Source organism: Myotis davidii, unplaced genomic scaffold (assembly GCF_000327345.1).
Source record: "Myotis davidii unplaced genomic scaffold, ASM32734v1 scaffold534, whole genome shotgun sequence".
Taxonomy (NCBI): Eukaryota; Metazoa; Chordata; class Mammalia; order Chiroptera; family Vespertilionidae; genus Myotis; species Myotis davidii.
Window position 1 is genome coordinate 5,894,049 of NW_006286678.1, and position 24,029 is coordinate 5,918,077.

The window sequence follows — 24,029 nt, forward strand, 5'->3', positions numbered from 1 at the left end:
GTTGCAGCATGTACCTTGCTTGCAGGTTCCGTCCTGTGCGGGAGGCAATAATAGATGTGCCTCTCTCACATCGATGTTTCTCTCTGTGTCTCTTCCTCCCTTCCACTCTCTAAAAATCAGTGGAAAAAAATATATATCTTCAGTGAGGATTAACAACAACAACAAAATAAACTGCTATGAGCATTTGCATACAAGTCTTTTCATTTCTTTTGGGAGGATTTTGTTAATATAAAAACATTCAAACCTATAAGGAATTTTTGTGAGTTTATTGAGCCAAACTGTCCACAGTTGCTAGGAAGCAGAATCTCAATGGATTGGGATAATGCTCTCGAGAATGGTATTTTTTCACCTTGTTTTATACATTACATCAAAGGAGGAGATGTAAGTGGGTTACATGAAATCCATTGGTGATAGATTAGGGAGGCAGGAGAAAGCAAAAGAGGGGGGGATAAAAAGTAAAATGATAGACACATTACTTAGGTGGGATAGGTAGCAGTCAACAACATGATAACAATAACAATGAAGGAATTTGTATCTGTCTTGGAGCCCAGGGTATTTGGTTGTGCCCTGCGGGGTCCAAAAAAGTTACAAGTTACCCTGACATTTCAGTAATATGTTATCGTAGATGCAAAAAGACAATAAACTCAGTTAAGGTAAAGGTTGACCTCATCAGGGAAGACACAGGCCTAGGAGGTGACTACCCACCATAACTGCTTTTAGTTAAAGTTTAATTTTAGACCATCCTTTGTGGTTACTTTAGGTCTTTGAGTTTGCAAGACTGCCATGCAGACCTTTAAGTTTGTCAGGTTAGCATGTGGCCCCTTTCGTCCACATTTTCTTGGAGTGGAATTGCTAGGTCATATAAGTTTATGATTAACTTTTAAAGAAACTGACAAACTTTTCCAAAGTAACTGTACTATTTTAAATTCCCATCTTTAATGTATGAGGATTCCAGTTTCTCCACATCTTCGCCAACATTTGGTATTATCTGTATTTTTTATTATAACTATTCTTTGTGTGTATGTGCATAATGGTATCTCGTGCTTTTAATTTGTATTTCCCTAATGGTTAATGATGTTGAGCATCTTTTTGTGTGCTTCTTAGCTATTCGTGTGTCTTTTCTGGTAAGATATCAGTTCATGTTTTGTTTTGTTTTTTCTGCCTGCTTTAAAATGTTTCAAGTAAGTCTTTTTATTATTGAGCTTTGAGAGTTACATGTTGTGGATACAAGTCCATTATGAAATATATGGTTTGCAAACTATTTTTTTACCACTTTGTGGTTGTATTTTCTTTCTTTTTAAAAATGTATTTTGATTGATTTCGGAGAGGGAGAGGGAGAGAGAAACATCAATGATGTGAGAGAATCATTGATCAGCTGCCTCCTGCACACCCCACACTGGGGATGGAGCTCACAACCCACGCATGTGTCCTTGACCAGAATCGGATCATGACCTTCTGGTTTATAGATAGAATCTCAACCACTGAGCCACGTGGGCCGGGCTGTGGTTGAATTTTCTTGACGGTGTCTTTGCCGCATAAGCGTTTTTCATTTTAATGACGTCCGGCCTACCCATTTTGAGTTGATTTTATGTGAGGTAATGGTCGCAGTTGTTTTTTGTTTGTTGCACCCGGATATCCAAGTCTCCTGTCTCCATTTGCTGAAAGGATTGGGCAGGTACTATTCCTGTGAGCAGCAGTGCAGGCTGCACAAACAGGGCCAGGGCGCGCTGCCAGCAGGCAGACTGCAGGCGGTCGAGCCGACTGTGGTGAGAGTGTTGATGCTCCATGGTGAACAGAAAAAGGACGGCCCGATTTCCCAGGGCCTTGGTCTCCTGTCGCTTCCTTTTGGAGACACTTGCTTCCGGGCCGAACTTTTCTAGCTTCTCTCGGCGGTACTACAATTCCCAGAATGCATCGCACGGCCTGCCCTCCGCGTGGGGCGGGGAAACCATAGACCTGGAAGTGTGGCTGCGGGCTCTGTTTTCAATATCGATTTCTTAAGGCCTGGGCGCGAGAGTCCAGCTGGTGGAACGGCGAGCGGTAGAACTCCGCTCTGAGACACGCCTCCGGCTCCCGGCCCGCCTCTGGCTTCCTCACTGGCGTGTCCGGATCGTTTCTTTTTCGAGTTTCCCGCGGGGGAGTGTGCCTCGGAGACAACCAACAGCAGCTGAGAGTCTTGCCGGCCCGGCCAACTGGAGGCGAGGGTGAGAGTCGGCCGGGCCGCGAGGAGCGTGCACGGCCCGCCCCCTCGGGTGGGGGCTTCGGTGGGGACAGGCTTACCCTTTCGCAGCCCTCTCCAGGTCTCCGGGCTCAGCCATGTTCCATCAGACCCCTCTGGGATCCTCAGTGCCACAAGCCAGCTGCCTGAACCTGTGGAGGGAAAAGAATGACCAGCTAGTTCGACAGGCCAAGGTAACGTGGTTGCTTGGATCTCGCTTTGCAGCCCCAAAATACCAGAAAGAGGGTTTGCTGTGGACTTACCCCAGCCAATGGGGAGGGGGTGAGCTTGACTTCCTCCTAAAGCCAGAAATGACTGGAGAATGACCTCCCTTGCCACTGCTGCTGGGGTAGAGGAAATGGCTTATTCTCCGTGACGCTACACCCCATGTTTGGCAGGTGGCTCAGGACTTGGGTCTGTCTCCGAGGCGACAGCAGTTGGCTCAAGATGCGCTGGAAGGGCTCAGAGGACTCCTTCAGAGTCTGCAGGGTAAGCAGGGTCCTCTCCAGGATGGTCAGTTCAAAACCCGCACCCCTCTCCCCAACTCCCGTCCCGCAACACACACACTCCTGCCCCTCCACAGCCAGAGACCTCTTCACCATTTCTGGGATTGAGGCGATTATTCAGGATGGGGGGTGGGGGGCCTGTTTAAGGCACACACAGGGAGTGGATGTCTTTGTACAAGTGAATCTCCTGGCCACACACACACAGCAGCATTTGAAGATGCGGTTCCCAGAATGGTCTAATCTGGAAAACTTTTTGCCCTTTCCAAACTCTGTCCAAGAAGTCTTTTCTTTTTTAAAGGGTACATTCTTTATTGAGGCCATTTGGTTGAGGTGGGGTGTTTAGGGACTCTCTTATGGGGGAGCAGCCCCTGAGACCAGCATTTGTTGCTCTAGGACTCCCTGCAGCTGTTCTTGTTCTCCCCTTGGAATTGACGGTCATCTGCAACTTCATTACCCTGAGGGCAAGCCTGGCCCAGGGTTTCACTGAGGACCAGGCACAGGATATCCAAAGGGGCCTAGAGAGAGGTGAGGGCCAGAGAATGTCTCCCATGCCCCTGCCAGCCTCAGTCTGCGTTTAAGTCCTTGAAAGGGGGATGGGAGGAGCAACATAATCTGCCACCTCCATGAAGAGAGATGCCCTTCTCTGATCTCCCATGTGCTCCTCAGACCAGGAACACCAGAGATGAGGTCCTATCTCAGGTGTGTGTGTGTGTGTGTGTGTGTGTGTGTGTGTGTACTCTATAGTGTTGGAGACCCAGAAACAGGTGGGGCCCAGCCTAGAATGTGGGCTCAGGGGCCTGTGGAACTCCGTCCTCCATGCTTCCTCCCTTCTGCCGGAGCTGCTCCCTGCCCTTCACCACCTGGCTGGCCTGCAGGCTGCCCTTTGGCTGAGCACTGACCATCTTGGGGACCTGACCTTGCTGCTGCAGACCCTGAATGGCAGCCAGGTAATTTGGGAAGTGACCTGGATCTAAGGGATTTTTCCCTCCTCCCACTCCTCCCAGGATCATTTTGTGCTGGAAAGGCTGCTAGGTTCTCTCAAGGAATCTTAGGTGACCTTCCTCTGGTTGGTCGCTCATTGGAGGGATTCTCTTGGGAGCATTTTAAAAGTAGTTTATGTCCTGCAAGGTAGCTCAGTTGGTTGGAGCGGCATCCTGATGCACCAAGGTTGCGGGTATATTCCACGGTCAGGGCACATGCAAGAGTCAGCCAATAAATGTATAAATGGGCGGAAAAACAAATCGATGTTTCTCTCTCTCTCTCTCTCTCTCCCCCTCTACCTCTCCCTCTTTTTCTAAAAATCAATAAAAAAATACACTTAATAATCTTGGGTGGTGGTAGGGTTCTCATGTCCTTGCAGAAGTCACTTCCCAGTCTGTCTTTTCATCAATAATTCAAACATGGTCCTTGCCCTGTGTCCTCACGGGCTTATCCTGAGTGAGGAGATACTCCAGAATAGATGATCATTGGTTTTTCTTCCTCCCTTTATCCTTTCCCCACAGCTATCTCTTAGAATTGGGGGAACAGAGATCAGAAGGACCCTTGAATTCAGGGTCCAGCCAGGGTAGACTGAAACAGAAAAAGAAATAGTTACAGACTTGGATCCTCTTTGGTTCTTCTCTCTCAGAATGGGTCCTCTGAGGATCTGCTGCTCCATCTAAAAACTTGGAGCCCCCCAGCTAAGGAATCAGATGACCCATTGACCCTACAGGATGCCCAAGGCTTGAGGGATGTCCTTCTGACAGCATTTGCCTATCGCCAAGGTCAGCAGTCTCACTCATTCCTTCCTCCCCGTTCCCCATCTTAAGGGGTTTCTAGCCTCATGACTTTCCTGTCATGTTCTATATATAAGTCTATTTAATTCGTGTCTTATGGGCCTCTCTAAGCTCACACCCTGATTGCTCTCAGGCCTCCAGGAGCTGATCGTAGGAAACCTGCCCAGGGCACTGAGCAGCCTGCATGAAGCAGCCTCAGGTCTATGCCCACGGCCTGTGTTGGTCCAGGTGTACACAGCGTTGGGGACCTGTCTCCGAAAGATGGTAAAGAAAGTGCTAGGGTGGGTTGGGGAAACCATGGGTGATATGGACAGCGTTTTTCTTTGTGAGGGTGGCTGAGGCTTGCGTCTTCTCCTCTAGGGCAATCCACAGAGAGCTCTGCTCTACTTGATTGCAGCCCTGAAGGGGGGATTAATCTGTGGTCCCCCGCTTCTGGAGGCCTCTAGGCTGTATCAGCAACTGGGGAACACAGCAGCAGAGCTGGAGAGTCTGGAGCTTCTGGTTGAGGTAAGGAACTATTCCAGTTGAAGATATGGGGCTTGCTGGGGTGCTCGTGTGAGGCAATAAGTCAAGGTATAAGTGGAAGGAAGCATGGCTCCGAAAGATTATAGATATACTTTCTTATTTTGTCTCTTTCAGGCCTTGAGTGTCACTCCTAGCTCTGAAGTCCCCCATTTTCTTATTGAGGTAGAGCTGCTACTCCCACAACCTGACCCAGCCTCACCCCTTCACTGTGGCACACTGAGCCAGGTCAAACACCTGCTAGCAAGCCGATGTCTACAGACGGGAAGGTGAAGTCCTGCCTTGCTCACACGAGCTCCTCTTCCCACTTCTGATACCTCTGTTTCTGTTCTTGTGTGTCAGAGGGATGAATGAATCAGTGGCAGGACCTAGGTCCCCACTCCTCAACATCCTGCCTTGCCACGGGACCTGAACTCTTCTCCCAGACACTAACCCGTATATTATTATTATTATTATTATTATTATTATGCAACAGCAGAGAAACCAAGTCTCTTCTAGCAAGGAGTTTGATCTTTGTTAAAAAAGAGCCCCAAGCCCTTTTTAGGGATTTTAGGGAGGAGATCACATAATCAGGCTGGTTGTTTTTTTTTTCTTTATTATTGAAAGTTTTACATATGTCTCCTTCCCCTCCCACCCCCCATTGACCTCTCTCTGCCCACTCCCGTCCCCCAGCATATGCCCCCACCCCTCTATTGTCTGTGTACTAACCTGTATTTTTAAAACTCTGAAATGTCCTCCCAAATTCATTCCGTAAGGAGGGTATATCCATACTGAGTCAAGGTTGGAGCCACAAGACCACCCACTCCCCAGGACCCTGAGCATCCCTCCCTTAGCTAGGAGTCTTTGGAGGTCCCTGCAAGGATCTAATGTAAGTCTCATGGGTTATGACTCCTCAGGACAGAGGATGCTGTAGAGCATTATTTGGACCTACTGGCCCTGTTGTTGGATGGCTGGGAGCCAAAGGTGAGTATATCTTCAAGGTTCTCTACAGTTGGGGTGGGGATAGAGTTGGAGTCTCCTTTGGAATAGAGCAGGATTTCTGTTTTGTGTTTTTACCTCTGCTGTTCTGTCTGTCCAGTGTAGTGGGTAAAGGGGGCAGACCAGGAAGGCTTCCCAGAACAGGCGATCCAGGGCAGCAAGCAATGGGTGGCTTCCATGTGGTACCAGATGTTGGGGGTGGTGGCTCACTGGATCTTTCTCCCACCCCAGTTTTCTCCACCCCCCTGCCCCCGAGGGCCATGTATGCCTGAGATATTCTTGGAGGCGGCAGCAGCACTGATCCAGGCAGGCCAAGCTCAGGATGCTTTAACCATATGTGAAGAGCTGCTGAGCCGTACATCATCTCTGCTTCCAAAAATGCCCTGGCTGTGGAAAGATGTCAGAAAAGGAACCAAGGAGTCACCACACTGCCCGCCCTGGGTCTCTGCCACCTACCTGCTTCAGGGACAAGCCTGGGTGCAACTAGGGGACCCAAAGCAAGCAATTAGTGAATTTAGCCGGTGAGCCCAGGAAGCCAACCAGGGGCCCTAGGGGAAGTATGGAGGGATAATTTTCTGATTGGGACCTGAACTGGTGAGCTCCATTCTTACCTCTTCACCCCAGAGCTTCTGAGCTGGACTCCTCTTTACCCCTGTTCTGTATCCCACTTCAGGTGCCTTGAGCTGCTCTTCCGGTACATACCTAAGGATAAAGAACAAGGTGATCTAGACTCAGCTTTCCTCTTCCCTCCTGGAAGTGGTGGTAGTGGATATCAGTTCCCTTTACACGTGTCCCAGCCCAACAGGAGATTTAAGAGAAAGAGACTCCGGACACAAGAGATAGAGGGGGACTTGGGTTTTAGTTAGTAACTTTGTGGCTGATAACTCACTTCTTGACTTTGGGGATCCCCAGGGCCTGCTTCCAACTGTGAACAGGGGTGTATGTCAGATGTGGCACTACAACAGCTTCGGGCAGCTGCCCTGATTAGTCGTGGACTAGAATGGGTGGCCAGTGGCCAGGATACCAGAGCACTACAGGACTTCCTCCTCAGTGTGCAGGTGTGCCCAGGTATGTGTATTTGCATGACGTCAGCTGTGCATAGATGCACAAGGATGTAGAAGCTCATGAGGGAGGCACTGAGTGATGCCCCTAGATGGGAGGGGTGAATGGGATTGCGCTGTATATAACTAGGGATATACACAGACGTACACCAGACATATACAAGTGTGTATGAAGGCCTCTAAGAGTTCCCAGTCGTCCCAATGTCCTCAGACACACAGACAATGATGGTGTTGGGCAGGAGCAGAATTAGTTGAGCCCTTTATCCTGGGCAGGCAGTGCTTAGGGGTAGGAATGATTGGGAATAATCTCCTGGTTTAGTATGTGACTGTAGGCAAGACAGTTCCCTGCTTTATGCCTCAGTTTCCCCTCTTATAAAATGATGCCTAAGACTGGGTCAAGTTCTAAGACTCTGTATTCTGGGGTGGGACTACAGGTAATGGAGACGCTTCATTTCACCTGCTTCAGACTCTAAGGAGGCTGGATCGGAGGGATGAGGCCACTGCTCTTTGGCGGAGGCTGGAGGCCCGAACTAAGTTGCCACAGGAGAATGCTACATGGTGAGGTTGAGGCCTGCTGGGGTGGGTCTAGGAGCAGTTGGTGTCCTGGAATCCTTGGGCCTATTGGGGTGGGTGGTGGTGAATGAAAGGGAGGGAGGGGCTGCCCAACCTTCTGCCTATCCTTTACCCTTAGGCTTCACCCTTCTTGCTCTCCAGGTCTCTCCCCCTGTACCTTGAAACCTGTTTGAGCTGGATTCGTCCTCCTGACCAGGAAACCCTTCTTGAAGATTTTCGGACATCTCTGCTGGAGCCTTGTGACTAGTAGCTGCCAAGATTAAAAGAATCTGAGCTGGGGCCCCAGTGGGCCATCTTTCTGTGGGGAGGGCTTTCTGCTTTACCATCCTTGGGGAATGTGTTTGGAGATGACCATTCCTATATAAGTACAGCTTTTGAAAGGTTGGTGATATGCCTGAAAAAATTGTTGGCCTAGTTATTGCCACCTGGTTCCAAAGACACCTCTCCCTCCAACAAGGCATTGACTTTGCTCATAGCACCTTTCCCCGTTTCCCCTTTTCTTGTGTTGAGTAAAATCTCATATCTATCTCTTGTCTGCCTACTACATATACTACATACACAGCTGTCTGGTTCATTTGAGTGCTGGTTGTCTAAGGTGCCATCTCCCAACATCATCTACCTTATGACTTGAGGACTGGGGTAGAAGAAAGGGCTAGAGGAATCCTTACTCAGAAAGCAGACTTTAGCCCTTTCTATTGCCTAAAAGCAAAGCCCCAAGCCACAACATCCTGTGTGAGCTGACAGAATGAGTGGAGGTGGGTCTGGAAGGTCGTCTAGGCAGGCCTTCCATGACAAGGGCAGGTATTTGATTCTTCGAGGGGAGAGACAAGCAAACCTGAGTCTCTCAGAGTGACTTCCCACCCCTTCCTTAATCCCAAATTCTAGGAATTTGGGAGTAGACTGCCTCAGTCAAATGTGTCTGAAGGATGAATCAAGTTAAGAGCTACCAAAACTGCCTGTTGAATATAGTCAGGGGTAGCTGGTATTTTGGGCCCAAAGACTTCAACTCAGCATGCAACTTTCTTGTTGCTTTGGGCTCTCTTGAATCTGCTGTGTTCTTTGGTAGCCTTTTGACCTCTCTCTGGACTGGGTGCCCTCCATCCTCAAATCATTAATATTAATACCCAGTGATAAGAGGAAAAGTGTAAAGAACTGTAAAGCCTCCGGACTAGCGTTAACCAGAGGGTGCAATGACTAAAATAGAGTGGTTTGAGAGTTGCAGTGCTAGTTAAAAAGGGTCCAGAGTAGGGGTGGCCTGAATTAGCATTTTGAAGGAGCAAGGAGAGGGGTTAGGGTGAATCCTCATTTTGGAAGAAGACAGATGTGTAGGTTAATACTACAATAATACCAGACTAATACAAGGGTTCAATCCATTGTGCCAGGTTTTTCCAGCAGGATAAACTCAGGAGCCAATGAGCTGGAGCCAAGTAGGAGAGTCCGCCTCTAAGAGATTGAACACTCCTTCCGCCAGTCGAGCTGGTCCCATTCCTTTTGTTGATTGGTTGAGAATACCAATCCGTCGAGGAAGCGTAGCGTTGCAGCCAATTGACGTGGCGATGCATACTTGAGGCGGGAGCCAGGCCAAAGCGAATTTTCTGATTGGCTCTGGTCCGTGGGTTGCTGGGGAGAGGCGCCAAGAGGCGGGCGGGAGACCCTAGGGCAGGCGCTGATTGGCTGAGATGAGCGTACCTCTTCTTCCGATGATTCGGCTCTTCTCGGCTCAGTCTCAGTGAAGCGTCTGTAGCCGTCGTTCGAGTCGTCGCTGCCGCTGCCTCCTCGCGGATCAGGAGCCAACGTCTCCTGCCCGCCCACCGCACGGGTGCCGCTGGGAGGAAGCGACAGGGAGGCTGCCTGCGGGTTTGTCGCCGCTGCTCGCCACCTCGCCCGGGAGAGCCGAGGCGCCATGGCCTCCGGAGCGGAGTGAGTGTGTGCGCGCGTGCCCGCCCGCTCGCCGCGGGGGCGCGCACCGGGGGGCCCTTCAGCGCTGGGTAGGCCCGGCTGGGCCTGGCCGTGGGCGCGTCTAAGCGGTGGAGACTGGGAAAGAGGGAGACATGGAAGGAAGGAGACGAGAGGACGGGAGCGAAGGAGGGGCCGGCTGGGCCACGCTACGCACCCGTGCGCCCCCTAGGCGGGGTTTGCGTTGGGCCCGGGTCGGGGCCTGGGCCGGATCGTGCTGTGTCATGCAGGCCCGGCCGACCTGATTGTCTCCATTGGAACGGCCATGTGGGCCCAGTGAGGTGTGCGGGCCCACGCTGCCGGCGCGGAGCCCTGGGGCCTGGAGCGCCCCCGACCCCCCTGCGACTCGGCCTACCACCCGCGGAAGGCCTTTGGTGCCGGGAGAGAGCAGGCCCCAACGCCCTCACTGGGCCCGGTGGGCGTGGACTTTGGGCCCCGGGAAGGCCTTCGGAGCTGGAGCCGGAGCCGGAGGCGGAGGCCGTAGCGGGGGGGCCCGGCGAGCCCAGGGGAGCTCTCGGCACTTGGGAGCCGAGTCCGCCCGGGCTGCGGTTAGCATCCTGCGCCCCGGAGTAGCGAGGGGGAGAGTGGGCCCTGCGTTTCGCTTCTGGCCTTGCTCACCGGAGAAAGCTTGAGCCAGTTTCCCTTGATGGCATGAAATAGGCGCGGAGAGAAAGGCACTTCTTTCTTTCTTTACTATATATTGCAAAACGTTCGAATGTGAGTTCTTTTCTAGGCCTTACTAGATTTCAGCCTGTCGTGGTGTGTGTGTAGGTTAGAGTTGCTCTAACTCTCCCAAAACACACGGTTTCCGCACCCCCAAATCTGCTGTGTTGAGAAATCCTGGGCCCTGCACCCGGAGGATAGCATCAGATAAAGCCTGGCCCCTCTGTCCACTGAATTTAGAATCAAGAGCTTTACTTACTGGGGGGAAGGCAGGAGACACCGCCATCCTATGGAAACTCCTCTATGCAAATCACCTTCCTGATTCCAAAAGACTTTTTGTTTTTGGTGTGTTCCTTTATTTTCGAGTTTCTGAATCCAGATGAAGTATTACTCAGTTATCTATTTAAAAGGTCCACTTAGTAATACTTAAAATTTACGTTATCCAGTCGTTTGTTTTCAAAACTAAAAATCCAAAATTATTGGAACCTGGCAGCAGAGATGGTTTCCAATCCCTAGGTCATCCTCTCGATGACTCGAACCTGAACTCCCTCCAAGTTGTGGTCCTTTGGGATTCTGGAAAGGGCCTGACTCATGCAGCAGACAATAGATGGTGTCTCCAAAGAGCCTCCAGGACTGCTGTTAGGTGATGTTCAGGCTGAATTCTCTCTTTTAGACGTTCCTTCCTTTTATCTCAGTAGATAGATGTGGGATTAAAGATCTTTATCTTAAGATGGGTGGGGAACCATTTTTCTGTCAACAGCTATTTGGATGTTTATAATATCATTTCTGGGCCATACAAAATTAACCACCTGAAAGATTAGCCTGCTATATTTGGTCAAACATTTAATTAACTCACCCCTGATGCCTTGGCCGTGCCAGACCAAATGATTTCTTGGGCCTTATGGCCCTCAGGCCGGATGTTCCCCATCCCTGTTAAGGGAAGAGTATACCACTCATCTCCAATGCCAGGGTCTGGAATGGTAGGCAGATTGGAGGTATTTTTAGAATGTAGCCTTGAGTTAAAACACAAACCAATGTTTAGAGGCAACAGTATTTTTTTTTTCGGTACCAGTTCTATAGGTTAAGCAGGAAGATGGGCAGCCCTTGGAGGGTATTTTGAAGTGTGAGGGAGAATTGATGGGTTTAAATTGCCCTCAGATGTCACATTGACCATGGTTGCCCTCCAGGGTGTTGATAAGGATTGGGAAAATTTGTCTACTCTACAGCTTATGCCCAAAGTGCCACAGTTTTGGGTTTGGGGAGGCAAGTTTAAGCCTAGGAAACTCCACTCTTTGGAAACTAGTTTAAAGGTGATGATTAAAGTTGCAACCTGTGTAAGAGGATCAGCAGAAAATTTGCAGTTATAGTAGAGAATGGGATTTGTGTTTCTCTTGGGTATACAGGACCAAAATATGTAAACCCCATAACTCCACAGCAGGTATTCTGGAGCATAGGGATCTCTTTCCTTGCAAGTTGTGAAGACATTTCTAATAGGAATACTATTTTGTCTTGTTTTGTTGACTGACAAGTCCCTGGATCCCAGAACAGTGCCTGGCATATAATACATAGACTCCTTAATTTGTTGAATGGAGAAATAATCCATGGAAGACATTCTTTTTTTATGTATTTCTTCACTTCCTCCATTATCTGGTCTCCCTATTAGTAAGGCCCATGTTTTCTTGAGCCTTACAGAGAGGACGTAGTTCTTCAAAGGGGGAGGGCCCACCAAATTGAGTTAGTGAAGGCTGGAGATAAGATAGTTAAAAAATTGGTGTCCAGAAAATAATTGAAACTGGACAGTATTATTTTTTGTTTATCCTCACCCGAGGGTATTTTTCCATTGATTTTTTTAGAGAAGGGAGAAGTGGGGGGAGAGAGAGAAACAGAAACATTGATGTGAAAGTGAAAGAGACACATGGCTTGTTTGCCTCCTGCATGTGCCCAAACGGGGGCAGGGATTGAACCTGCAACCCAGGTACCTGCCCTTGACTGGGAATGGAACCTACCTTTTGGTGCACAGGTCAACCACACTCTAACCACTGAGCATCACTGACCAGCGCGAAACTGGACAGTTTAACGTGGTTTAGACTCAAGCAACCTTGATTTAGGAGAAAGGGATTTGGATTTGCTCCATGTCTCAGCATTTCTTGGTTTTGACTTTTTTTTTTTTTTTTTTTTAATCTTCACCTGAGGACATGCTTAGAGAGAGGGAGGGAGAAACATCAGTGTGAGAGAAGCTTTGATCAGTTGCCTCCTGTAGGTGCCCCAACCAGGGATAGAACCAGCAACACAGGTATGTGCCCTGTCTGGGAATCGGAACAGGCAATCTTTTGGTGCACAGGATGACATTCAACCAACTGAGCCACTCTAGCTGGGTGATTTTGACTTTTGAACCAACTCCATGGAGTTGTGTGTCTACAGAGATTGCTGTTTGAGCTTAGCCCTCTTTCTGAATGTTCCAGATCTGTTCCTGTTTCTGTGTGTGTGTGTTTTTTATAATATGATGGTATTTAAGTTTGACATTTCTGTGGTATATAGAAAGCTCTGGCACTCAGCAGATTTGGCCAGTAAAGGAGGGTAGTTCTAATTTTGCTTCATTGTCCCCAGCCTTGCTTGGTGGTACTTGGAGCCTCACTGAGTCCTAAGAGAAGTTGTCTAGCTAACATCATTCTTTGCCTTTCCCTTTCCCTTTTCCTCTCTCCCTTTGCCCTCAGGAGCGATACCATTAGCTTCCTCACTCCCAAGCGTCCAAGGGCCCTTCCTTTACCTCTATAACTTATTTCCTAAACCCATTTCTTATAGAAATTACTTTTTCTACCTCTGTGATTTTATAAATAAATGTTCTCCGCCCCCCCCCCCCAAAAAAAGGCTAACAAAGAAAGGTATTGTGCTTTGTTTTACAGTGCTAATTAATCGTAGTGACCATTAATATCATGTACCAGGCATTGTGTTGAACATTTTGCATTCATTATCTTACTTAGGATAATAATCCTGAGGTATATATACTATATCCCCATCTCACAGATTAGGAAATCAACTTCCAAAGAGGTTAAATAACTTGGCCAAGATCAAAGTTAAGTAATGGCAGGGTTGGAATTCAGACCCAGCAGGTCTGACTACAAGCCTCTCCTCTTAACCACTATTCTATCCTAGGACTGTTTTCATTTCTGTAATTGTACTTAATCTCCACTTGTATTTCATCTTTTTAGGTCATAGTTGTTTTTTTCTTTATTGTTTAAAGTGTTGCATATAGTATTACATAGGTCTTCTTCTCCAACCCCCATTGGCCTCTCCCCGGCCACCCCCACCCCCCAGCACATGCCCTCATCGCCCTGGTGTCTGTGTCCATTCTTTATGCTTATATCCATGCATACAAGTCCTTTGGTTGATCTTTTACCCTTCCCCCCACCCCGCCCACCCCATAGTTTTTTGATCCTTGGGCTTTATAGCTAGCAACTAGCATCCAAGAGCTGCTGGAATGGGAACTGTAATATGTGCTAGGCATTACTCTTCATGACCTTGGCTGAATTTCCACTTCATCTACTATTTCTTTTCAACTGTAAGTTTTAGAAATTGGTGGGTCCCCGAGGTTGGAGTATAGGACTGACTTCATTTTATCTTTGTAGTTCAAAAGGTGATGACTTATCAACAGCCATTCTTAAACAAAAGAATCGTCCCAATCGGTTAATTGTCGATGAAGCCATCAATGAGGACAACAGTGTGGTGTCCTTGTCCCAGGTAAGTTAGGTCCACAGTCCGGTCTTTCCTTATTTCACTTAACCTGAGGGTTTTTCCCAGGATTCTTTTCTCATTTTTCTTGCAGTGACCACAAATAGAATGGGGTTTACTGGGAATCCCAACCTCCAGGGCTGCTGCTTACCCCCTGGCCCAGTGACCCAAAGGCCTTAACCTTGTTTCCTCAGCCCAAGATGGATGAGCTGCAGTTGTTCCGAGGTGATACAGTCTTGCTGAAAGGAAAGAAGAGGCGGGAAGCTGTGTGCATTGTGCTTTCTGATGACACATGTTCTGATGAGAAGATTCGAATGAATAGAGTTGTTCGGAATAACCTTCGCGTACGCCTAGGGGATGTTATCAGGTGTGTGTGGGGTTTTTGGCCCCTCAGGGATGGGAGGCCAGAGATAGCCTGCCTTATAGGCAGGACCCCTATGAAGGAAGGCCTTGGCAGCTGCAGGTATCAGAAGCCTCCTAACCATGGAAAGACTTATGTATCAGAATTGGTTTTAGGCTTTGGTTTTGCCTTCTTGGGACTTTAAACATTTCTATGACTTTCTTAATGCCTTTTTTTCTTTATTATTTTCTATAAGACGTATAACTTATCACACCTTAGACCCTGGTTTATGATGCCATTTGAGGATGTGTATCTGCCAAATAACCTCACTACTGTGTTAATGATTTGTGTTAGGGCTCAAATGAGGTGGGAGAGTGGGTGTGGAAGTGGAACTCCTAGCGGGTCTTTTTAAGGATCCAAATTAATATAGGAGAGAAGCATAGTTTGAGCTAAACCCAGGATAGCTGCTGTCTGAGTGATTTTGGACTTAACTTTAGGCAAGAGGCTTTTCTCATCTTGGAGTCATCTTTAGCTACTGCTACCCAACCACCTGTTAACTGGCCATGAATATCAGACTTCTGATTCTTTTTTTATAGATTCTCGGTTTCGTGTAGCTTTCCTCCATAGAGGGGCTTAGTCACTTTTCTCAAGGTGTTCTGACCACCTGACTTGAGATTATTTTTTCATTTCTATTTCTCTGACCCTGGCACTTAATAGGCTAAGACTTCCCTTTTCAATATTGGGTCACCAATATCCAGAATGGGTCATCCTTGGGTCTCTCTCACTGAAGACTATCTCTCCTGTCGTCTTTGTAGGGGTTCCAGATGTGTGGGTCTTCCTTTAGTTCATTGATTGGTAGCGGGCAGCCCTGCTAATGACTTCTACCCTTTCCTGAGTGTGACCTTTCTTAGTTCTGCTTGGCTGTTCCTTTGTCCTCATTCCCACTCTATCCTGCCTCTCTTCACCTAAAGCCATCCCTGCCTTTTCTCTTTCGCTCGCCATCAGCTCTCTGTGCCAGGCCCTATCGGACACCCAGTGATTGGGGCTGCAGTGTGGTTGGTAATGTGGAGTCTGCTTGTCATCCTCAGCATCCAGCCATGCCCTGATGTGAAGTATGGCAAACGCATCCATGTGCTACCCATCGATGACACGGTGGAAGGTATCACTGGCAATCTCTTTGAGGTATACCTTAAGCCATACTTCCTGGAAGCTTATCGACCTATCCGGAAAGGTGAGAGACAATTTTAGAGACTGAGCTTAAGGATGGCTGTTTGTGGGAGTATTCGTCAACCTTAGAACATCTGTCTCATATGTGTGTATACATGTGTATTCTCTCCTTCCCCCTGCCCTCCTTCCCACTCCCTTGTTACCCCATTCCCACTCCCTGCTCCAGGAGAGTAACCTATCTTTTCTTAAATCTCTGGGCCATTTTGGCTCTGCTACAGTCCAGAGTATTTAATGTTTAGCACAGCTCTACCATTGGTGGGTATTGTAAAACCCCAGAAGTCAAAACCTTATGGGCTTCTGGCACATCAAATTATTCACTGTCCCTCTTGAGAGTCAAAAGGAAACTTCACAGGCTAGCTTTTCGTTTCTTGCCTGATGTTTAACAGAATCATGGAGGGTGGGGACAATATCTAGTGAATTTGGAATTCTAGACTCCAGGTTCTGATGAATAATTCTCCCTTAGTCTTATAGTTCACACCTCTAACGGCCCTCGTGCTGATTGTTCTCATAGGAGACATTTTCCTTGTCCGGGGTGGAATGCGTGCTGTGGAGTTCAAAGTAGTGGAGACAGATCCCAGCCCTTACTGCATTGTTGCTCCAGACACAGTGATCCACTGTGAAGGGGAGCCTATCAAACGAGAGGTGAGTCCTCTTTCTGGTCCCAATACTGGACTATATGATATTCAGTGGGACAGTCATGTGGTGGTTATCAAGACAGGGTGCTCTTTGGAACTAAGCTTCTTGCAGAGGTGGGAAACCTCCCAGTTTTTCATTTCTGGGCTTAGGTGTTTCTTAGAAGTATCTGATACCAGTAATTTAAAAAATCTAGTTTGAACCAAAAGGATCTAAGTAGTTGGACTATATTTTGAAGAAGTGATGCTGATGATGGAGCTGGAATTTCCATTTACCGGAAATTCTAGCTTCAGGTCTTAGGTGAGCCCTTCCCAGTAAGACTGAGGATAGTGTGAGAGGGAAAGCTGTGCTAGAAATCTTTGCCTTGGGATTTTGAGTTGTTCTTTGGGGCACAGTCCTCTTAGAGGAGAATCTTCAATTACAGCAGATTTTCCCACACCAGATTGTGGAAGGATTTGAAGAAACTCTGCTTTTGCTGATAATAATATCCCTGCCTTCTCTTTTGTCTCCTCCATATTCAGGATGAGGAAGAGTCCTTGAATGAAGTAGGCTATGATGACATTGGTGGCTGCAGGAAACAGCTAGCTCAGATAAAAGAGATGGTGGAGCTGCCTTTAAGACATCCTGCCCTATTTAAGGCAATTGGTGTGAAGGTGAGCATCTGGAACTCTGAGGGATATAGTCTAGGGTGGTGATTAATATATATATTCTACATATAAAATAACTTTATAGATGTAAAAGCTATTCTTATGAACCCTATAAAAACAAATCTCACCATAGTTTGCTAACCGGTCTAGAAGAGTGCTGCCCAATAAAAGTAGAAGTTAAGGAAATTTGCAGTGTGTTAAGGGTTCTGAGTCTAAAACATTTGAGAACTGCTAGTCTAGAATGGAACTTTCCAACCATTTCCATGTCATGGGATATACTGAAGATGAAATTATTACCCCTTCCCCTAGTATGTTCCGTATAAATAACTCTATCTTCTGTGTGGGCACTTCCCATGTGTTGCCTGTGGATGAGGCCACAGAAAAGACAGCTTCAAAGAGGAAAACTTGGGATTGGCGGTAAGGAAAAGCATTCTAACATAATAAATCCTGAAGGGTTGTGATTACTGAAGTGATTGAGTCTCTGGCAACACTTTTTCTTGAAAATGTATTTTTATTGATCTCAGAGAGGAAGGGAGAGAGAGATAGAAATATTAGTAATGAGAGAGAATCATTGATTGGCCACTCCTTGCACACCCCAGACTGGAGATTGAGCCATAACCTGGGCATATGCCTGACTAGGAATCGAACTGTGGCCTCCTAGTTCATAGGTCCACACTCAACCACTGAGCCATGCTGGTCCGGCTCTGGCAACACTCTTTTGAGTAAGCTAGTCCTTAGCCCTTGTAAAGTCAAGCTCTTGGACTAATGGCCTTTTGCTTTTGTCTAATGCCAGGATCTTTAGACTCGATTGCACTAGTTTCTTGGTTTTCTCTGCCCTTTATTTCCTATCTATACTAATAGTCTATATTAATAAAAGGGTAATATGCTAATTAGACCAGATTGACTGGACATCTTCCGGATGTCCGACTTCCTTCTGGACAAAGCCACAGTGGTGGGAGCCTAGCCAGAGGTGGTTAGGGGCGATTAAGCCGGTGGGGGAGCAAGCAGTTCGGGGTGAGATCAGGCTGGTGGGGGGGCAAACAGTTAGGGGGCGATTACCCCGGCAGGGGAGAACAGTTAGGGGGCGATCAGGCTGGCAGGGAAGGGAGTTGGGGCCGATCTGGCCAGCAGGGGCGCGGTTAGGGAGCGATCAGACAGGCAGGTGAGTGGTTAGGAGCCAGCAATCCCAGATTGTGAGAGGGATGCCCCTAAGGAGTCCCAGTCTGGAGAGGGTGCAGGCCGGGCTGAGGGAAACACCCCCACCCCTGCACGAATTTTCTTGCACCGGGCTTCTAGTGCAAGTTATAATTATAGATGTCAGCCTTCTGTCAGTATTTTCCCTGCTGATAAGGGGAGTGAGTGTGGCCTAAAATAGGCTGTCTTCCCAGCAGCTATGGCTAAGGACTCAATTTTACTGGTATCAGGGTTGAGCTGTGATCCTCACCCTCAGTAAAACCCTATTTAAGCCATGTTAGGCTGGATGGGGTTGGGAGAAAGTGGGAGTCAGAACCTAATTATATTCTCTGTACTGGTCCTCAGCCTCCTCGGGGAATCCTGCTCTATGGACCTCCTGGGACCGGGAAGACTCTGATTGCTCGAGCTGTGGCAAATGAGACGGGGGCCTTCTTCTTTTTGATCAATGGTAGGAAACTTGGTTCACCGTGAGTTTGGCTGGACGTAATTCTGAGCTTAGCATGACTTAGTCTCCTGAGCTGGATAAAATCATGGACACATTCATTTGCACACATGCTCTTGTGTACACTTTATTTTTAAAAAAATATATTTTATTGATTTTTTTACAGAAAGGAAGGGAGAGAGATAGAGAGTTAGAAACATCGATCAGCTGCCTCCTGCACATCTCCCACTGGGAATGTGCCCGCAACCCAGGTACATGCCCTTGACCGGAATCGAACCTGGGACCCTTCAGTCCGCAGGCCGACGCTCTATCCACTGAGCCAAACCGGTTTCGGCTTCTTGTGTACACTTTAGCATGTTTTTTTCTGCTGGGATGCATTATAGACAAGTAAGCAACAAGGGAAAGATATTTTCCTCTTGTGCCCCCAATATATCCCTCTTTGAGAAGGATTATAGACAGGCTGAAAACATTTATTTATTATAGAGGGTTTGGGGGAAGGTCAACTAGATCTTTAAGAATGCTATTTAGCTGTTAGAGGTCCAACTGGTGTGCTGCTTCTGCTCTGGCCAGAGGTCCTAGAGCATCTTCTATCATCTTCACACTTTCAGCTCAACTGTGAGACAGGTGTACTAGGTCCCTTGGTTTCTCTCCAGTCTGGCCTCTTGGTTATCCTGGGATAGTGGCTAATAGAGTCTGTGAAAAAGTAGGCAGAGGTTATCTACCATCTTCTCATCCAGGACCTGTCTCTGGTCTTAGTAAACAAAATAGCTGCTTTCATTTGGGAATGAGGAAGGATATAGTTTGTTATTGACTCTATTCTGAATCCTTTCAGGTCCTGAGATCATGAGCAAGTTGGCTGGCGAGTCTGAGAGCAACCTTCGTAAAGCCTTTGAGGAGGCTGAGAAGAATGCTCCTGCTATTATCTTCATTGATGAGCTGGATGCCATTGCTCCCAAAAGAGAAAAAGTAGGCTTTAACCCAGGGGATTAGTGGGGGGTTGAAAGGTCTTGACTTCACTTCTGACCAGATTTCCTGTCCTGACAGACCCATGGGGAGGTGGAACGGCGCATTGTATCACAGTTGTTGACCCTTATGGATGGCCTTAAGCAGAGAGCACATGTGATCGTCATGGCAGCAACTAACAGACCTAACAGCATTGACCCAGCCCTACGGCGATTTGGTAAGGACCCCAAATTTCTTTAAACTCTGTCCTTGCTCATAGGGAGGTCATAACTGGGCTAATTTTTTTTCCCCTTTTTAGAAAGTTTTTTTATTGATATCAGAGAGGAAGGGAGAGAGAAAGAAACATCAATGATGAGAGAATCATTGATCAACTGCCTTCTGCAGGACACCTACTGTGAATCAAGCTCAAAACATGTGCCCTGACTAGAACTTATGACCTCCTGGTTCATATAGGTCAGTGCTCAACCACTGAGCCGGGCTTTGTTTATAATCTTTTTAATCCCACATCTGTCATTTATCTAAATCATCTAATCCTGCTCATTTCTTGAAGCTCTTTGTAGTGAAAGGGCCCAGCTGTCCTTTCCCTGACTTCATGCCCTGTCTGAGCCATCCTGGTATGCCTGAAACTGAAGGGTTTTTCAGGACGTTGGACACATGGGAGTTTGAGGGCTAACGTCAGAACAGTCCTGGGTGTAAACTAGGGTGGTTGGTCACATTAGGCCTATCCCTTTTTCCCTTTGGACCAGAAGTAAGCCCTGTATAAATTCACGCGTTGTCCCACAGGTCGCTTTGACAGGGAGGTAGATATTGGAATCCCTGATGCTACAGGACGCTTGGAAATTCTTCAGATCCATACCAAGAACATGAAGCTGGCAGATGATGTGGACCTGGAACAGGTGGAGTAGTGATGAGAGCTGACCAGGAGTTTTAGATATCTATTTCCAAGCAGTTGAAGGGAACTGTCTAGGAATATAAACTTAAGATGTGAGGAGACTGATTCTGATTTTGGGGCAGAGAAAAGAAAGTGATTTGAGATTGAGTCCAGGAAACTGGAGTTGGCATGTTCTTGGTTGACATTGTATTAGAGCAAACCAGAATTGTTAGGGCAGCTTTATTTCCAGGCCCCAAGTCCAGGTTTGAATACTTAAATCTAGCCTCTGAAAGGACTGCTATGTCTTCTAGTAATTGGGAGGACCCAGAAATAGGAATCAGGGGAAGGGACTAGGGACAGTATAGTAAGTAGAGTTTCTCTCTGCAGGTAGCCAATGAGACTCATGGGCATGTGGGTGCTGACCTAGCAGCCTTGTGCTCGGAGGCTGCTCTGCAAGCCATCCGCAAAAAGATGGACCTTATTGACCTAGAGGATGAAACCATTGATGCTGAGGTCATGAACTCCCTGGCAGTAACTATGGATGACTTCCGGGTAAGGACTGCACTGCCCTCTTGGGTCCACACATGTGCACTTTCATGCCTTCCCTTGCAAGTTTCATTTCCAATTTTACTTCTTTTTTTTTTGTAGTGGGCCCTGAGCCAGAGCAACCCATCAGCATTGCGGGAAACTGTGGTGGAGGTGCCACAGGTAACCTGGGAGGACATCGGGGGCCTGGAGGATGTGAAACGTGAGCTTCAGGAACTGGTCCAGGTAGGGTATCTTGGTTCAGGATGAGTCATTGCTTCAATACTTTGTAACTGAACTGGCTAGTCTTGGGATGTTGGCACATTCATTGCAGGAATTTTAAGAAAATAATTCAGGAATCTGCTATTCTCAGGTCTGAGGCACTAAAGGAGCCTGCTAGGGAAACTGGTTCTTAAACCAGGGGATGGTAAGGGTAGGCTTCTGTTTGGTTTCTTTCAAAATGTAGAGGTGTCCCTGAACCCTCTTTCTTTTTCCTTCTAGTATCCTGTGGAGCACCCAGACAAATTCCTCAAGTTTGGCATGACACCCTCCAAGGGAGTGCTGTTCTACGGGCCTCCTGGCTGTGGGAAAACCTTACTGGCCAAAGCCATTGCTAATGAATGCCAGGCTAACTTCATCTCCATCAAGGGTCCCGAGCTGCTCACCATGTGGTTTGGAGAGTCTGAGGCCAATGTCAGAGAAATATTTGACAAGGTGAGCTACAAGCAGTTGGGCTATCTATTCACTTGCTTGAAGGCAAGATAGAAATAGAGGCTGTTTCTTTGGGAGAGTTAAAAACATCTCACCCTGGCAGCTCAGCTGGAACAGTGAAGGTCTCTTTATTCTCCTTCTCAGGTCTGAGAGACCAGTGTACTAATGCTTGAGTCCATCTGTCCCTCCCATAGGCCCGCCAAGCTGCCCCCTGTGTACTGTTCTTTGATGAGCTGGATTCAATTGCCAAGGCCCGTGGTGGTAACATTGGAGATGGTGGTGGAGCTGCTGATCGAGTTATTAACCAGATCCTGACAGAAATGGATGGCATGTCCACAAAAAAGAACGTTTTTATCATTGGCGCGACCAACCGGCCTGACATCATTGATCCTGCCATCCTGCGACCTGGCCGCCTTGATCAGCTCATCTATATCCCGCTACCTGATGAGAAGTCCCGTGTTGCCATCCTGAAGGCCAACCTGCGCAAGTCTCCAGTTGCCAAGGCAGGTGCAAGATCATGGGCCATGGGGATGTCTATGAGTCCTCAGGCTAGTGTGGGGTGCTATTTGGTTTCCAGACAAGATTTCATTGGGATTTCTGGGATTGGGGTTGTAAAGATGGAAGATGGGTGTTAGGAGAATCTAGAATTGGAATAAAACAGTGGTGAAAGATGGGACAGATCAGAATTGGGAGCGCTGTGGTGGCTCAGAGATGGTGTTTGTGTGTCATGGGAGGAGAGAATAAATGCTAAGATACTCTACTTTTAGGATGTGGATTTGGAGTTCCTGGCTAAGATGACTAATGGCTTCTCTGGAGCTGACCTGACAGAGATTTGTCAACGTGCCTGTAAGCTGGCCATTCGTGAATCCATCGAGAGTGAGATTAGGCGAGACCGTGAGAGGCAGACCAACCCATCAGCCATGGTGAGTTTGCATCCTTTCCCCAGATGTGCCAGTCATGGGGTGCTGGGGGATAATCCCTACCATGCCCTAGAACAGCAGTTGCCAGCCTTTCGGACCTCGGACCTCACTGGCCACCAGTTGCGAACGCTGCTCCAAAGGTTTCCTTAAACCAGCGGTGGCCAACCTTTCGGACCTTACAGACCAGCAGTGGTCCTCGAACCTTGCACCACTGGTTGGCAACCGCTGCCCTAGAAGCTTGTATGGTTTTGAAAAGATCATCCGAGTTAGACATTTAGCAGGGCATCAAAAAGAAAGAGTAGCTGAGGGTTAACTTCAATCTGGAATTATAAATGGATGGATGGATGGATGGATGCTTTCTCTACCTTTTGGAGGGTGTCTGTGACATCCCTCTCGTCTTCCATCAAAGCTTAAAAACTATTGATAAACTAATCCCAGGGAGCAGTCTCTTTTATTTATTTATTTTTTAAAAATATATTTTTATTGATTTCAGAGGAAGGGAGAGGGAGAAATAGAAACATCAATGATGAGAGAGAATTATTGATTGGCTGCCTCCTGCACACCCTGTACTGGGGATCAAGCCTGCAACCTGAGCATATGCCCTTGACCAGAATCAAACCCGGGACCTTTCAGTCCGCAGGCCGATGCTCTATTCACTGAGCCAAACCAGCTAGGACAGGGAGGAGTCTTATAACTCACAGCAATTGGAGTAGCTTCTCAGTGGAAAAGATAGGATTTGAGTTGGGTTATTAAAGGGAGAGTACAATTTGAATAAAGAAAATAAGCCCATATAATCTGCTGCTAAGTAGGATTACAAAAATTGGGAAAACCTGGGTAAATTTAAGAGGGCATATGCTACTGAAAGTGACGCCACTAGGTAAGGTGTAATTCAGATGTGGTAAACACAGAGGCATTGATATTTTTCTTATTTATATTTTGTTAATCCTCACCCAAGAATATTTTTCCCATTGATTTTTAGAGAGTGAGTGGAAAGGAGGGGGAGAGAAAGAGAAAGAAACATCGATGTGAGAGAGACACATCAATTGGTTGCCTCCCACACCCTGACTGGGGCATGAGCCCTTGACTGGAATCGAACATGTGACCCTTCATTCTGCTGGCCGACACTTTAACCACTGTCCCAAACTACTGTATTTGCCGGCGTATAAGACGACTGGGCGTATAAGACGACCCCCTAACATTTCCACTCAAAATACAGAGTTTGTTATATACTCGCCGTATAAGACTACCCCCTCTTCCGCACACCTTCCACACACCAAATAAAAGGTAAAACAATATCAGATTTGATTTTAACATTTTAATTTATATTCAAATGCTTATGACATGCAGGAAAACTGTCACAAGGCTGTATGTAATCAAACATATACATAAAACAGTGCAAGTTTATTACCGGTAAACATACCGGTAATTCACTAAAGAAAACACACTCTATAGACTGGTACCGTAGATGCTTCTCAGGAACACAGGCAAGCAGCCCACAACCTAGAGGGACTGTCAATGATAGAAGTAAGATAACAAATAGAGGTAGAGAGCAAGTGCCGGGCAAGTCCCTAGCAA

General features: G+C 47.4%; 2 protein-coding genes across 3 annotated transcripts in view; both read left to right on the forward strand.

The window, feature by feature from the left end:
• Nucleotides 1-1,537: 1,537 nt before the first annotated feature.
• On the forward strand, nucleotides 1,538-8,161 carry FANCG (Fanconi anemia complementation group G). Of its 2 annotated transcripts, XM_015560551.1 has the most exons (15): nucleotides 1,538-2,204; nucleotides 2,301-2,412; nucleotides 2,617-2,707; nucleotides 3,118-3,249; nucleotides 3,469-3,671; nucleotides 4,352-4,487; nucleotides 4,633-4,763; nucleotides 4,860-5,006; nucleotides 5,139-5,290; nucleotides 5,918-5,984; nucleotides 6,231-6,520; nucleotides 6,673-6,719; nucleotides 6,912-7,067; nucleotides 7,495-7,618; nucleotides 7,775-8,161. In XM_015560551.1, the coding sequence occupies exons 2-15, from the start codon at nucleotides 2,317-2,319 to the stop codon at nucleotides 7,878-7,880; spliced, it is 1,878 nt and encodes a 625-aa protein (XP_015416037.1). In that variant the 5' UTR covers nucleotides 1,538-2,204; nucleotides 2,301-2,316; the 3' UTR covers nucleotides 7,881-8,161. The 2 variants fall into 2 exon arrangements, with proteins under 2 accessions (XP_015416037.1, XP_006758602.1); XM_006758539.2 differs by having other exon boundaries at nucleotides 1,538-2,412.
• A 1,140-nt stretch (nucleotides 8,162-9,301) lies between these two features.
• VCP (valosin containing protein) overlaps nucleotides 9,302-24,029 on the forward strand; it is a 17,071-nt gene continuing 2,343 nt past the window's right edge. Inside the window, exons 1-15 of the mRNA XM_006758541.2 lie at nucleotides 9,302-9,553; nucleotides 13,879-13,990; nucleotides 14,176-14,348; nucleotides 15,410-15,552; nucleotides 16,060-16,190; nucleotides 16,703-16,834; nucleotides 18,368-18,470; nucleotides 19,297-19,430; nucleotides 19,509-19,644; nucleotides 20,211-20,323; nucleotides 20,686-20,850; nucleotides 20,947-21,069; nucleotides 21,325-21,537; nucleotides 21,729-22,037; nucleotides 22,302-22,457. Of these exons, the coding sequence (XP_006758604.1) occupies nucleotides 9,537-9,553; nucleotides 13,879-13,990; nucleotides 14,176-14,348; nucleotides 15,410-15,552; nucleotides 16,060-16,190; nucleotides 16,703-16,834; nucleotides 18,368-18,470; nucleotides 19,297-19,430; nucleotides 19,509-19,644; nucleotides 20,211-20,323; nucleotides 20,686-20,850; nucleotides 20,947-21,069; nucleotides 21,325-21,537; nucleotides 21,729-22,037; nucleotides 22,302-22,457 (2,160 nt within the window). The 5' untranslated portion in view covers nucleotides 9,302-9,536. The remainder of the gene's footprint in view (nucleotides 9,554-13,878; nucleotides 13,991-14,175; nucleotides 14,349-15,409; nucleotides 15,553-16,059; nucleotides 16,191-16,702; nucleotides 16,835-18,367; nucleotides 18,471-19,296; nucleotides 19,431-19,508; nucleotides 19,645-20,210; nucleotides 20,324-20,685; nucleotides 20,851-20,946; nucleotides 21,070-21,324; nucleotides 21,538-21,728; nucleotides 22,038-22,301; nucleotides 22,458-24,029) is intronic.

Coding starts and splice junctions, on each gene's coding strand:
- FANCG (XM_006758539.2), top strand. CDS start 2,317: ATGTTCCATCAGACCCCTCTGGGATCCTCAGTGCCACAAGCCAGCTGC. Junction 4,764..4,859: donor GGACCTGTCTCCGAAAGATG/GTAAAGAAAGTG, acceptor CTTCTCCTCTAG/GGCAATCCACAGAGAGCTCT. Junction 5,007..5,138: donor GTCTGGAGCTTCTGGTTGAG/GTAAGGAACTAT, acceptor TGTCTCTTTCAG/GCCTTGAGTGTCACTCCTAG.